General features: G+C 37.0%; 1 protein-coding gene across 5 annotated transcripts in view; it reads right to left on the bottom strand.

The window, feature by feature from the left end:
• Positions 1–15979, bottom strand: part of FAM13A (family with sequence similarity 13 member A) — a 339988-nt gene that overhangs the window by 125752 nt on the left and 198257 nt on the right. For 3 of the 5 annotated variants that reach the window (XM_049885727.1, XM_049885728.1, XM_049885729.1), the window contains 2 exons: positions 12484–12644; positions 7039–7101 (listed from right to left, as the gene is read on the bottom strand). In XM_049885727.1, coding sequence (XP_049741684.1) covers positions 7039–7101; positions 12484–12644 — 224 coding nt within the window. The remainder of the gene's footprint in view (positions 1–7038; positions 7102–12483; positions 12645–15979) is intronic. The other 2 variants (XM_049885730.1, XM_049885731.1) reach the window with 1 other exon arrangement.

The following is a 15979-nucleotide window of genomic DNA, read 5'->3' as shown; positions in this document are numbered from 1 at the left end:
TTATGAATCTTGCAGCTAAATATCCTAATTTCATCTCAGTTTCCCTAGTCAGTTAAAAATTCTGAAACTTGGCTCTAAGTAGCTGAGAGTGAAACACTATAGGGAACAAACACATGTTCAGGAAGTAATTGGAGTATCCTTTATGAAGTACAAACACAGGATAGTTATGACTACTTTTTATTGCTGGCTGGACTTCAGAAGTGAAGAAAGTCACACTTAATTGCAGGGGTTAGTAAATTAGATAGTTTGAAGGGCAATGGGTACAGTTAATAGTATTGAAAGTTTTATTCTTATGAAATGTATTTTTTTTGTTGTTTAATTGTAATATATTACTACAACATGAAGTGTTCTTTGTTTGGCAAACGTCACAAGGGAAACACTTTCTGACACAAGGGCAGAGACTCGCACAGAGAGGTTATGAGCCTCAAAAAACAATGGGTTTCTCCCCTGTAAATAAGCAACACATTACTTGCTGATAGGAATGTGACATCAGGATCGGAGCCCCAGAGGGAGAGATAGCACAGAGGATGAGGGGGCACAGTTGTCCTCACTTCTGTGGCATCTCTAAGGGTGGACAGGATAGGACTCCCTTAGGTTAGCACTTTCAAGGGCCACAAAAGTGGAAAATGACACATAACTATTTTATAGTCAGACTTCAGCCTCTGAGAGGTGTAGGTCAGATACCAAAAAACCAAACTTTTTGATGTCGAGTCGATTCTGACTCATAGCAACCCTCCTGTAGGTCAGACAGATGAAGAGAAGTCGGTGCTCTTGTCTAAGAGTAAAATTTAAATCCAAATTTGGCACAGATAATAATATAACAGTAACAACTATGGCAACAACAACTAAGGACTTGCCTACTAGGTACTACCCTGGGTGCAAACTAAATATTAACACATTGTTTCTCTCCTTCAGGAACTCACAATCAGGTTGAAAGAAAAGTATAAGCACATGAAAGGGTAAAGTAACTCAAGGTCAAAGACAGGCAGGAAATAATTGTAAAATGATTAGGAGACCTATATTTTATCTCAGCCTGTCAATTAAATATGTGATCTTGAATAACTCACCTAACTCAACAAATATTTGTGAAATGAACAGCCTTCTCAGAATCACAGTTTTTTCATCCAAGGTCACTTTTCAGGTCTGAAGGTCTTTTTACAGAGCTACCTGATAAAACTGTGATAGAATTAAAAAAAAGCTGCATTACTGTAATTTTTACAGCAAGTATCAAGATAAAGATTTGATATCTGACCTGATCTTGAAGACAATACCCAAAATTAAGATCTTCCTGAAAAAATGTGGTGTATGGTGGCTGTAAATATGACAGAAAGGCAGGCATACAGTTGAGGGTAAGGAATGGTGCTAAAGAGGTATGTACGGGAAAGAGCAGCGTGTCCCTTGCAGGCCAGATGCAGTTAAGCCACCGAGGAGTTCTGAGCAGGAAAGTGATATGACTGTACCCGTGGGTGGTAGTGGGTGGGGGAGCAGTGGGTCCAAATAGAGACAGTGAAATTGTCAAAGGGCATCGTGCGATTGGTTGGCTGTGGAGGGATGACAGGAGTAGGGGACGGGGGAAAAGTTGAGGTATCTGAAAGACTGGGAACACATGTCCCCTAGCTAGAGTGGACATGTGGGTATGGCTCAGCAGAGGACTCTGGACAGGAGATACAGATTTAGAAACTATGGAGTTAGCAGCTGAAGACAGAGAAAGCTGGTATGAAGAAAATGAATCTGGCAGGTTTAGTTGTTTTTGTTGTTGTTGTTAGGTACTATCGAGTGGTTCTGACTCATAGCCATCCTATGTACAACAGAATGAAACGCAGCCCAGTCCTGCGCCATCTTCACAATTGCTGTTAGGCTTAAGCCCGTTATTGCAGCCACTGTGTCAATCCATCTCGTTGAGGGTCTTCCTCTTTTTTGCTGACCCTCTACTTTACCAAGCGAGATGTCCTTCTCCAGGTAGGTTTTGTAGAGTGGGGAAAATGTAGTAATAATCCAATCATACGGTAATGGAGGCCCAAACTAGGGCTGAGATTTGTTGTTGTTAGTTGCCATTGAGTTGATTCTAATAGAGACACCGTGTGTGCAGAGTAGAACTGTTCCACAGGGTATTCAAGGCTGTGACCCTTCAGAAGTAGATCACCAGGCCTGTCTCCCAGGCAGCCTCTGGGTGGGTTCAAACCACCAACCTTTCAGCTAAGTAGTCGAGTGCTTAATAGCTTGCACCACCCATGAACCTGGGAGAAAATGAAGAAAGGGATGTAAAAGACACTAAAAAGGAAGTACAAGATTTACGGGCTGATTATATAAAGGTCTGGAGTCTGCTGGCTGGGAGAATGGAATGTGTAACAAAGTTGAGGGGGAAAGATGAGTTCTATTTGGAGACACTGAGTTTAAGGTAAACGTGGAAGGGGAGATGTCTGGTACGCACTGGAAACTTTGGGTTGTGTTCAGAGTCAAGAACTTGATTTGATCATTCTGTGATACCAGATCAGCCACAGAGAGGACAGCAGTCAGAAGGGGACCAGGCAGCCAAGGAGGAGACTTGAAGAACACTGAATTTAGAGGCTGAAAGGAAAGGGAAGGAACATCACAGTAGGAGGAAGTAATATAGGCTTGCTGTTAGCTGTTGTTAAGTTGATTCCAACTCATGTTGACTCCATGTCTTGCAGAGTAGAACTGCTCCATAGGGTTTTCAAGGCTGTGGTCTTTCAGAAGCAGATCGCCAGGCCTTTCTTTCAAGGCACTTCTGGGTGGATTTGAACCACTAACCTTTTGGCTAATAGTGGAGTGCTTAACCTTTTGCACCACCCAGGGACTCTGTAATACAGATGATAAGGGAAAGTTTTAAGAATATGTGAAGCACCACAGTACATTCAGTATGGTAAAAAAAAATTTTTTTTTTTTAATTTAAAATATGCACAATGTATCCTGTGTACATACAGAGAAATAAGTCTGGAAGAATATATAACTAAATCAATCACACATTTACTTCTGGGGGGAGAGGAGAGAATCAGAATTGTAAGGCAAGAGACTCAAAGAGAACTTTAGCTTTATTAGTAATGTTTTGAAAATTTTCAATAAATAAAAAGTATTGGAAAAAAAAAAGAACAGATAAGAAAGTACTTTCAGAGTAGAACAACTCCTTCAGGCAGTATGTGCTCTCCCAGGGAAAGACTTCTTTTTACACATTGAAGAGTGATTTACTGTAGTTCTTCCTCATCTGTTTGTTAAACTAAGAACACGTTTGCGACATAAGCAAAGATATTTTCTTTTATTCTATATTCTTCAACATATTATTTTAATTAAATAGAATAGTGATAGCTATTTATTCTAATTATGAAAGATGAAAGCATTTTAATTACTCTTAATGACTTGATCTCTTTATGTAAAAGGCAAGTACACAACTTTCATTAACTGTTAACGTCTACAGACTCTCACCTTGAAAAGCAACCGAACTTGTGTTGACACTCAGCCCTGAAGACAACTTCCCTAGAGTCACAAAGTTTACCTTAAGCATGGCAGCAAGCCAGCTGACTTTTCTGATCATAGACAATGAACCTTCAATTTTTTTGTGTAACTTCAAACATGTTGGAGGTTTTTTCTTCTGTTTCCATCTCTCCCTTAAATACTAATCACTTCAACGGCTTTTGATTATAACACTGTAAAAAACAAACTGGAATCCTTCCAAAAATTCACTGCCTTCGAGTCAATTCTGACTCACAGTGACCCTACAGGACAGAATGGAACTGCCCCATAGGGCTTCCAAAGGTGAAATTTTTATGGAAGCTGACTGCCACATCTTTTTCCTGTGGAACAGCTAGTGGGTTCGAACTTCTGACCTTTTGGTTAGCAGCTGAGTGCTTTAACCACTGTGCCACCAGGGCTCCTGGAATCCTTCTAGGGATGAGAAAACAAAGAGCTTCTCCCCCCCCGCTTTTCCTGTCCTTCCTTATGAATCACCTTTTATGAGGACCTGACCTTTATTTCTACCACCATGCTCTGTTATATTCAAAGAAAAGTATGAAGGAAAAAATTCTCTTAAAATGTAACAAACCAACCTCTCTGCAGGTATCATTTACAACAGCTGTATTTCAGCAATTTGCAATCAAGTGACTTTCCTGTTACAGCATATCCATTCCTCTTCATCCTGGCTTTTTTTTTTGTTTGTTTGTATCTGTATTTTTTTAAACAATATTATAATGTTATTGCTGGTATGGAGCCCTGGTGATGCAGTGGTTAAAAGCTCAGCTGCTAACCAAAAGGTGGGCAGTTTGAATGCACCAGCCACTTCTTGGAAACCCTAGGGGGCAGTTCTGCTCTGTCCTATGGGGTGACTATGAGTTGAAATCAACTTGACAGCAATGGGTTTGGTTTGGTTTTTATTGTGGCATAATTTACATGTCATAAAATTTATCCATTCTGAGCGCACGAGTCAATGATTTTTAGGGTTTTACGGAGTGGTGTGACCATTACCATAAGCCAGTTTCAGTACATCTTCATTCCCCCAATAAGATCCCTCAGCTTCATTTACGGTTAACCCATTACCACTTCTAGCCCCAGGCAACCACTAACCTATTTTCTGTCTCTATTCATTTGCTTTTTTTGGGCATTTCATATAAATACAATTATACAGTAGGTGGTCTATTGTGCCTTCATCTCGACTTTATAGAAGAAAACTAGAAATTTTCCCTTGGCCTCTAGGAAAATCACATGTAAATATAGCAATGAGCCTTTAAAAGCACACATTTAAAGGAATACATTACCTTTCAAATAAAACATTACAATAAGACAATTTAACATCCAAAATACTAAAAATATTAACCCTGTTCACTATTTAAGTTCTAAAATAATAAGGGCGAGAAAAAATGAAAATATGATCATTTATCTATTTCACATGTTGAAACAGGTAAGATAGCTATGCCTGAAGCTTCAGCAATTTCTGTTCAAATCATTTTAAAATCTCAAATTTTATATGTCACACAGTTCTACCTTTTACTTTTTTGGGGTGGATATTTAACTTTCTCTTCCTGAAAAAATTTTAAGTAGACTTTCTTAACATACTAGTTAATACCTGCAGTTTTGTTCTTATTTTTTCCCCAGTATTTTTAAAAGGAATAAGATAATATTATATGTAGCGAGGGACTGAAATGTTTAAGCTTTGCTTAAGGTATGTATCTGTCCAATGCTGTCATTTTTGTTAGCTGCCATCAAGTCTATTCCAACTTTTGGTGACCCCATGCGTGTAGAGTAGAACTGCTCCATAGCATCTTCCAGGCCATGACCTTTCAGAAGCAGATTGCCAGGCCTGTCTTCTGAGGTGTCTCTGGGTGGGTTTGAACCACCAACCTTTTGGCTAGTAGTTGAGCGCTTAACTTTTTGTGCCACCCAGTGACTGACTCACCAAATGTGAATGTTATACTGTAGAGAAAGACAGGCATGTACTCTTTTATAGTAGGTATGTCGAATTATAAATTATGCTTTTCAATCTATTGTGAATTTTAGTACCATGGACATCATTATTACAAAAGAGAATTCTTATAGTATTTTAGGAATGGCTACTGTGGATTTTATGAGGGTATCAAAAAAACCAGTTGCCACTTAGCAGATTCTGACTCAAGGTGACCCCATGTGTGCCAAAGCGGTACTGGGCTCCACAGAGTTCTAATGACTGATTTTTTTTTTTTTGTGGAAGTAGATCGCCAGGCCTTTCTTTGCAGGTGCCTCTGGGTGGACTCAAATTGCCAACTGTTTGGCTAACAGATGCTAACTAACTGTTAGTATTAACTGTTAGTACCACTTACCACTTAGGGACTCCTTAGACAATACAGAGATTCTATTAATGCTTTCATTGAATGATATGAACACGTCTCTAAGCACTTCTCCTTGGCTTTGTATTCAGTAAAAAACAGATCATTCTACTGAGCTCTAACATAATAAAGAGATATTTATAATTAAGCTTTCCTATTGAAGCAATGCAAGAGAAAGGTTCTATGAAGACTAGAAAATGATTGTTTACATGATTATATCTTCAACAAATAAAATATCCTTAAATTATGCTTAAGATGGAAGTAATTACTAAATCTACATAGTTCATTTTCTCAACATACTCTAGCAATCATATTCAATTATATACAAAAAGCATAAAAACATTTTTTGCTCAATCGTTAGAAAAGAAAATGTCCTTTGGTGAAGATATACCGAGATATAAGAATTTATTACCTAGATCAGCTTCACAGATGAATAAGACACAGGTCACAGATTTTTAGACTATTGCATAGATCCAATAATGAACTTTCATGTTTTGAAGGAGCTAAAATCACAGCTTTTTATAAAGTATATTGAAAATATATTTAATACTTAAAGTCCCTATATTTTTAGGGTACTAGGAATGGTTTCTTATATATGTTATCCTGATTTTACCGGGTTCAATAATAATTCCACTGAAAAACATATAAAGTAAAATAAAGCTAATGATTAATCTTATTAAACAACAAAGAAATCTGGTAAGGGACATAAAATGTACTTCAAAACATTCTTCTAATTCACAAAATTCTGCAAAGCTAATGAATGCTTTAAAAGGCAAATAGCCAAAGCCAAAGTGATAATGTGAGCTGAAAACATGGATTTTTCTTTCTAAGGAAACTAAAAGATATAAAAGAATCAACTATATCTAATACGAAGCAATTAATATGTTAACTTTTTTGTCAAAGATAAAATATTTTTCTAAAAACAACCATCTTTACCAAGTTATAAGGAATTATTACTACTTTTCAGAGAAATTAGTTAATCACAATTCTTACAAGAAAGACAAGAATAAACCCACCTCTTACATGCCAATTTAGATAACAATAGAAATACGAATAATAATATATATATATTTTGTATTTCTATTATACATACCAAGACAGCAATCAGCCAGTAAGTAATAACTCTTCTTTGGCTTTTCAAAACATCAAATTTTAAAATGCTTTACTCCTCTAAGATTTTATTTTTTGTTGCTACTATCTGAAGAGTAGAGAAGTAACAGACACTTACTGGTAACAATTCGCATTTCCATAACATCTCAAGAAGCAATGGGATTCTGTATTGGATTTGAAACTGAGAAGTAAAAAAGATCAAAGTGAGTTAGCCTGGAAAAAATAATGCAACAGGTCTAAACCTTAAAAATTCAGAGTGATCAAAAACAGACTGTTAAAAGTCAAAAATCGCCTCTCAAAAGCCATAGAGATTTTTTTACCACTTTGTTAAAAGTAACAGGGCACTTTCTTCATCATTCTGGAAATCTCAGTGCCTAAAGTTTTTTCTTTGTTTTTACCTTTGTGGTCAACTGATACAGTAACTCTGCCAAAAACCAAAGTGTTAAGTATAAATGTGTTGCACTGATTTTAACACTTGCAAACAGAATGATTTTACTTTCTCTGTTTGCGGAATAAATCAGACTTACCGATTACAGGCCAAACATGAATAGGTTTTGCCGAATTGTTTTTGTTCATTTGTCACCGAGCAACTAAAAAAATTTTAATACTAGGAAAAAACCATCTAAAATCCTCTTCACAATTCCTTGAAAAAAAAAAGTTGGTAAGCCAAAGCAAATAGTTTATCAGAGAACAAAGGTATAAAGATGTATTCAGTACACACTGCCAACCTTTGTGTTTAAGACTGGGGTAACTAATAAATTGATAAGGAGAAAAGTGGAAACTTCCCTAAACATACACACACACACACACATTCATTCATTCGTTTTAAATTTCTGAGCTAACCAATAACTTGTTCTGGCAAGTAACTGCAAATGAAAACAGATTTCTAAGTTCACTTTTGAAATGGATACTGGTGTAATAAAAAAAAATACCTATTGTTATTTCAAAGATAAATAAAGTACTTTTAATTTCTTTATTAATTTAATAAAATTAAATTTATTTTAATTACCTCAATTGTATTTTAATAATTTGTCTCACAAATACTGTTCACAATAATTATTCAAAAAAAATTGTCTCATGGTACTGCTAGGTAGTACATAATAAGGAAAAAGGCGAAATCTCTATGCAGATATAGTGAATTTATGGCTTGGGACAGGAAGCTGAATGAATTCCCTCTTGATAAGGATTAGCAAGACTCATTCATGGATGATGTTTTTCTACCTGCACCTTTAAAGTTGCCAAGTATGAAGGAGTCCCAGTTCTTCAAAGCTGTACTTTAAAAAAACTGGAACGTACATAAGAAATTTATAAATAATAAAACATCTTTTAACCGGGGATATAACATGCTCAATAGAGGAAAAAGCGGTAGCTAGAGCAAAGGTTAGCTATGCCTTGCCTTTATAATCTCACTTCTTGATTCTACCTCAGAAATACAAATTCATTCTCCAAACAGCAAGCTCTTTTCCTGTTATCTTTAGAAGCAGGAAACATTTTTTGATTGGATCAATAAAAGTGATATCAATAACAAACACCTGAATCATTCTTTCATTATTCCCCTTAAGGCATTCTTGGCAGAATTCTTTACACAGTAATTTGGTAAAATAGCATTGACTAGCTCGTGCCATCCCAGCCATGTGACCCAAGTGTTTAGTGTTTCTCCTACCCCCATGCATGGTTTGTACCTGTGCTCTTCATTCTTTCATTAACATTTCTGCACTGACCAAGGTGGATTCCTCTATGGATTCTGACCTTCACATGGGCTGTGCAGGCTGTGCCCTGAGCAATGCCGGGGCAGCACGTGTACACTGCTATCACAGGAAGAGTGCCCTGCGGTTGTGTTCTGCCCAACGTGCCTCCCAGGCTGCCCTGCTACCTGCTCTGACTTCCCCCTGGAGGTCCTTGTTCTATTGGCTCCTGGCTTATAACAGCAGCTGCTTCCTCTCTAGTGCCCCTGTACATTGAGAATACAACCTGCTTACATTTTATGCGTTAGAATATTGTAATACAATGAAACAAAAAAACTCAACCCTTTCTGGACTAATTCCTCCCCTAGCTACAGTCTATTCTCTCCTTTCCCTCCAAAGAACAAAGATTTGCTCATGCCTCCTCATTCTCTGACAATTTAATGGACACACTCACCCTGCACTGGACTACCCCAACAGTTTTCCTTGGAGGGCTCCCAGCTCCTCTTACTGTCTGTCCCCCTTTATTCTCTTCTCCTGCATTGGTGCCACAGGATCATTTATAAAACAGAACTCTGTTTATATCATTTTCCTGCTTGTATTCCTGCAATCACCCCAATCATTTTTAAGAGAAAATCTGAACTCCTTACTATGGGAGTGTGCTGACCTATTCAGCTGAGTTTCTTAGCCTACCTTCATCCTTTCCTATTCATTCTAAACTCCAGATAAACTGAATCAATTGCACTTGCAGTTCTCCACGTTGTCCTCACTGCTCTGGATGTACTTGCACGTGTTGTTTTGATCCCAGGAGCACCTTATCTCTATTTCCTTGAGCAGCAAACTACTTCTCCTAGTAGCCCTAGTTCAAAAGTCTCCTCGTTTCCAACACCTTCTCCGACCCTTATCTCCCTCCACGACTCCACAACCTTTCTCTGTCCTCACACAGTACCCTGTCAACTTGCATTTTAAGCTTCTTGTGTGGAGCACCTGAAGCTTATTTATGTTTTTATCATCAGCCTGTTTCACAGTGCATGGTACATTGCAGGGACTTATGATAATTATTGAATTTTTAACCACTTTTCTTCTGTCTCCCTAAGTGCAGGACTTATGTCTCTCATCTCTGAATCCCTAGCACCCAGCAAGTAAATGCCACATAATTAGAGCTCAATAAAGATTACTGTGTGTTAATATACCATAACTGCCTCCAACACTATACACATATTCCACACTTATTAATTCATTATCTGACATTTTGCATTTATGACAATAGTAAAAAATCTACTACTTTACTATTTCGAGCATTAGCAATGTATGTCTGATAATGATGAACGCCGAGGTGCAGGAAAGAATAACACTGGCTGTGATGGTTATGTGTCAACTTGGCTGGGCCACGATTCTCAGTGGTTTGGCAGTTGTGTAATGATATAATTTGGCAGTTATGTAATGATGTAGTCACCTCCCATTCTGTGATCTGATGTGGTCATTCTCCATTTTCACATAATGCCATTTTCACAAGGTGTCAGCACTCTTTTCCTTTCCCATTACATTCTGGGTTCCCCATGTCCATTTGTTCAGGTTTCCTGTCCTTTTCTGCCTTTTCCTCTTTGCTTTTGGGCAGGTGTTACCCATTAGGTTTCCTATACTTGATTGAACTAAGATGCACATTGCTCACATGTATTATTGTTTGTTTTATAGGCCTGCCTAATTTTGGCTGAAAGGTAGATTTTGGAGTGGCTTCAGTTCTGAGTTAGTAGATTGTCCAGGGCCATAGTTTCAGGTGTCCCTCGAGTCTCTGTCAGACTAGTAAGTCTGGTCTTTTTTCGTGAGTTTGAATTTTTTTCTACATTTTGCTCCCACTCTATTTGTAATGCTCTATTGTGATTCCTATCAGAACGGGCAGTGGTGGTTGCTGGGGACCACCTACTTTTTCTGGGCTCAGGCTGGTGGAGGCTGTGGTTCATGTGGTCCATTAGTTCTTTGGACCAATATTTTTGTCGTGTCTATGGTTTTCCTCATTCTCCTTTGCTCCGGATGTGATGGGACCAATAGATGTATTTTAGATGGCTACTTGCAAGCTTCTAAGACCTCAAACACTAATGACCAAAGTAGGATGTAGAACATTTTCTTTAGAACTATGTTATGCCAGTTGACCTAGATGTCCCCTGCGACCATGGTCCCCAGCCCTCAGCCCAGTAAGTTGGTCCTTCAAGATGTTTGGATGTGTCTATGAAGCTTCCATGGCTTTGCCTTGGTCAAGCTGTGTTCACTTTTCCTATACTGTGTGTGGTGTTTCCTTTCACCAAAGTTAGAACTTGTCTTACTATTCTAGTTAGTGATCTCCCCTCCTTACCCTTCCTCTCCCTCATAATGATCAAAGATTGATTTTAGTGTGTAAACCTTTTCTAGAGTTTTTATAATAGTGGTCTCATACAATATTTGTTCTTTTGTACCTTAGTTATCTTACATTTGCTATAACCCCTGCCTAGAAGGCTCTTTCCTTGGTATTCACAAAGCTCTTTCCTTTTCCTCCTATATGTCTCAACTCTGGCCTTCTCTGACCACTCAAGCTAAAACTATCTTGGAGTCACTGTACTATATTAACTTGTTTTAATTTCTTAATAATCCTCATTCATTACAGCTGAAATTATTTTCTTTGTAGTTTTTTTTATTTGTGTCTCTCCATTGCCTCTCCATTAACATGTAAGGTCCATGAACACAGGCTCCTGGTCTGCTTTGTTCTCATCTGCATCACCCTTATTAAAGCAGTTCCAAAAACACAGATGTGAACTGCCAAACATTTGTTCAATGAATGATGGACTTAATGTAAAAGTACTTTAGCCTGGCATTCAAGGTCCACAAAGGTCTGGCCTCACTCCACCTTTCTAGACTTATCTTCAACTGATTCCTTATATGACACTTCTTTAATAACAACATACATTTGTTTGCTATTTCCAAGATATTCATTATGCCTCCTGACTATGCCTATCTAGAATGTCCTTGCCTTCTTTCTCTTCCTTCTTAAATTATCTTCTTTTAAAATCCCACTCAAATTCCATCTCTTCTATAAGGTAACCCAAAGTGGTAAGCTCCTTTACTATACTATTTATATATTTAATATCATAAATATCTTTCAATTCCTGAGTACTCTGCCTAATACTTGGAATAGAATATTTCTTCTCTTAGAAACAGGTTATGATAAAAGATAAAAAAGCCTTAAAGGGAAAAATTCTATATGCTAAAAGGAAATAAGATTCAAACACCATTTTACCTATTTTAAGAAAATTATATGCCTTTTCTTCAAGTATACCAGGGACGTTTGGAGCTTTCAGGTATAATGTGCAACATTCGAACTTTGAGAGAGTTGGTTATAGTTTAAAAACTCTGATTTCTACTATAAATCGTGTATGTTTGCCACTAAAGAAACTACGAAATGGCATCCCAAAAGTAACTTCTCCAGGCTTAACAGTGAGTCCAGCAAACCAAAAACCAAAACCCACCGCTGTCGAGTCGATTCCGACTCATAGCGACCCTATAGCACAGAGTAGAACTGCCCTGTAGAGTTTCCAAGGAGCACCGGGTGGATCTGAACTGCCGACCTTTTGGTTAGCGGCCGTAGCATTTAATCGCTATGCCACCAGGGTTTCCGAGTCCAGCATAGTACTGATTAAATAACTTGTTTTAATCCAGAAAACAAAACAAAACAGCAATACTACTACGATAAGAACTATTAGAAAATTCTCAAAACTTAGACTGGATTTGAAATATTTTTACTATTGCAAACATACCTACACATGTGTGCATATATGGATATATATACATGTGCATACACATCAGAGCGGACAGCAGAACATGTAGTATGTAGACAAAGGAAACATGCCAACCTGGGCACTAAGTTAGCACTACTGGCTTCCTCTGCTAAATTCATGTCATCCAAGCAGGGTTTTCTACGGGTTAGCAGGCTGACCTGGGGAATGCCATCAGATAGCTTGGGCTGTGGTACCCTGTGCGTCTGAATAGATCCCTCACTCCTGGACTTTGGGATCTAGAAAAGAAAATTGGGGGGGGGGGGGTGGGGGAAGGATAAATTTAAAGGTATTTAAAATTTATTCAAGAAGATAATTTATTCTAATTTATTAATAATCTAATGCATTAGTAACACTGCAGAAAATATTAAGATAGGCACGGAATTTAAAATACAGATAAAAATTCTTATATAGGGAGATGGAACCAATATGGCACTATAGACAGAAGCACCATGCTATCCCTCTGCATCAAAGACTGGAAAAACTAAGTAAAAGAGATACAAACATCAATCTTGGAATCCTAACCATCAAATGAAAAGATTTAGAGCAGGAAACCAGAGACATCAATCTACAAATGACAACAATGTCAGAACAATAAAGGGGGAATAAACGGTGTATAGATACAGAACTTTCAAATGGAGAGGGAGTCAAGGTGATATCAAGTAATAAAAGACTGGTTCAAACTTAGGAGGATATGGTAACTTTCAAAGTAACCACAAAGAAAGTTAACAAACCTACTCACCAAAATAAAGAAGAAAAACATAAAGTCTCAGTAAAAACAAAATCTACAAAAATTAAAGAAACAAATAGACAATACACAAACGAAAGGAAGTTGGCACAAGAGAGTAAGAGGAACAAAGAAAACATCAGCAACACACAAAAAAGCACTGCAAAATGACAGCAACAAACTCACACCTATCAATAATCATGCTGAACGTAAATGGCTTAAACGTACCCATAAAGAGAGAGTGATAGAGTGGATTAAAAAAAAAAAAAAATGACCCATCAATATGCTGTCTACAAGAGACACACTTTAGAAATGAAGACATAAATATACTAACAATCAAAAGATGGAAAACAATATATCAAGCAAGCAGCAACCAAGAAAGAGCAAGAGTGGCAATACTAATCTCAGATAAAATAGACTTTAAGGCAAAATCTACCATAAAAGAAAGGAAGGACATTACACAATGATTAAAGGGACAATACACCATGATGACATAACCAAAATAAATATCTATACACCTAATAATAAGGCTCCAAAATACATAAAACAAATTCTAACAGCACTGAAAAGAGAAATTAATAGTTACACAATAGTAGTAGGAGACTTTAACACACCACCCTTGGTAAAGGACAGAACATCGATAAAGAAACTCAACAAAGATACAGATGACTTAAAGGTCATAATCAACCAACTTGACCTCACAGACATATACAGAACGCTCTACCCAACAGGAGCAAAGTATACATTCTTTTCCAATGCACTTGAAACGCTCCACAGAATTGACCCTATCTTAGGCCACAAGGCAACCCTTGACAAAATCCAAAACAATGAGATAATACAAAGCATCTTCTCTGATTACAAAGCCATAAAAGTAGAACTTAATAACAGGAAGAGCAAGGGAAAAAAGTTAAAAACATGTAAATTGGATAATGCCTTGCTTAAAAACCACTGGGTAATAGGAGAAATCAAAGATGGAAAAAAAAATTCCTAGAATCAAACAAGAATGAAAACGCATCATATCAAAACCTTTGGAACAGAGCAAAGGCAGTGCTCAGAGGTCAATTTATAGTAATAGATGCACACATCAAAAAAGAAGAAAGGGACAAAATCAAAACAGCTACACAACTCAAATAGGAAGAGAACAGCAAAAGCAGCCCACAGCCACTGGAAGAAAGGAAATAATAAAGACCAGAGCAGAAATATATGAAATAGAGAATACAAAAACAATAGAAAGAATCAACACAAAACGAAAAGTTCGTTTTTTGAAAGGATCAACAAAATCAACAAACCATTCATCATAGACAAAAGAAAACCAAAATAACAAAAGAAAAATAACCCAAATAAGAAATGAAACAGGAGACATTACAACAGACCCAACCGAAATAAAAAGGATCATAACAGAGCACTGTGAAAAAGTATATTCCAACAAATTTGAAAACCTAGAGGAAATGGGCAATTTTCTATAAATACACTACCTACCTAAACTAACACAAACTGAGTTTAAAAATCTAAAAAGACCAGTAACAAAAGAAGAGGTTGAAAACATAAAAAAACAAAAAACTCCCAACAACATAAAGAATGTCCTGGCCCAGATAGAGAATTCCCACTGGAGAATTCTACCAAACATTCAGAGAAGAGCTCAAATCAGTACTATTCAAACTATTTCAGAATATAGACAATGAAGGGATACTTCTAAATTTATTCTATGAAGCCAGCATAATCCTGGTACAAAACCATACAAAGATACCACAAAAAAAGAAAATTATGGACCAGTATCTCTCATGAATACAGGTGTAAAAATTCTCAACAAAATTCTAGCCAATAGAATTCAGTATCATATAATAATATACCACTACCAAGTGGGATTCATGCCAGGTACACAAGGATGGTTCAACACTAGAAAATCAATCAACATAATCTACCACATAAATAAAAGAATCACATAATCATCTCAACCAATGCAGAAAACGCATTCAATAAAGTCCAATACCCATTCCTGATAAAAACTCTCAATAAAATAGGAACGGAAGGGAAATTCCTCAACATAATAAAGGGCATCTCTACAAAACCAACAGCCAACATCACTGTCTTATTTACCGTTGTGCTGGCAGTCCTAATTAGAGCAATAAAAGCAAGAAAAACAAATAAATAGCACCCAAATTGGTAAGGAATAAGTAAAACTATCCCTATGTGCATATGATATGATACTATACATAAAGAACCCTAAAGACTCAGAAGAAAACTACTGGAACTAAGCAATTTAGCAGAGTAGTACAACACAGGATAAACATACTAAATAATTTGGATTCCTATACACCAATAAAGACAGCTATGAAAAGGACCAGGAACGCAATACCATTCATAATAGCCCCTAAAAAAAAATAAAATACTTAGGAATAAATCACACCACGGATATAAAAGACTAATACAAAGAAAACTACAGAATACTACTGCAAGAAATGAAAAGAGAGCTATATAAATGAAAAACATACCATGCTCACGAATAGGTACACTCAACAGTATAAAAATGCCAATTCTACCCAAAGTAATCTACAAATACCAAGCAATCCCAATCCAAATACCAACAGCATTCTTTAACAAGATGGAAAAACTGATCATTAACTTTATATGGAAAAGGAAGAGGACACAAACAAGTAAAGCATTATTGAAGAAGAACAAAGTAGGAAGCCTCACACTATTGGACCTCAGAACTTACTATACAGTCAAAACAGAACCTACTATAGTAGTCAAAACAGCTTGGTACTGGTACAACAACAGACACGTTGACTGTCATGGATTGAACTGTGTCCCCCCAAAATATGTGTCAACTTGGTTAGGCCATGATTC

The sequence above is a fragment of the Elephas maximus genome, chromosome 5 (assembly GCF_024166365.1).
Source record: "Elephas maximus indicus isolate mEleMax1 chromosome 5, mEleMax1 primary haplotype, whole genome shotgun sequence".
In the NCBI taxonomy this organism is placed as follows: domain Eukaryota; kingdom Metazoa; phylum Chordata; class Mammalia; order Proboscidea; family Elephantidae; genus Elephas; species Elephas maximus.
This window is presented reverse-complemented; position numbering and strand designations above follow the sequence as displayed.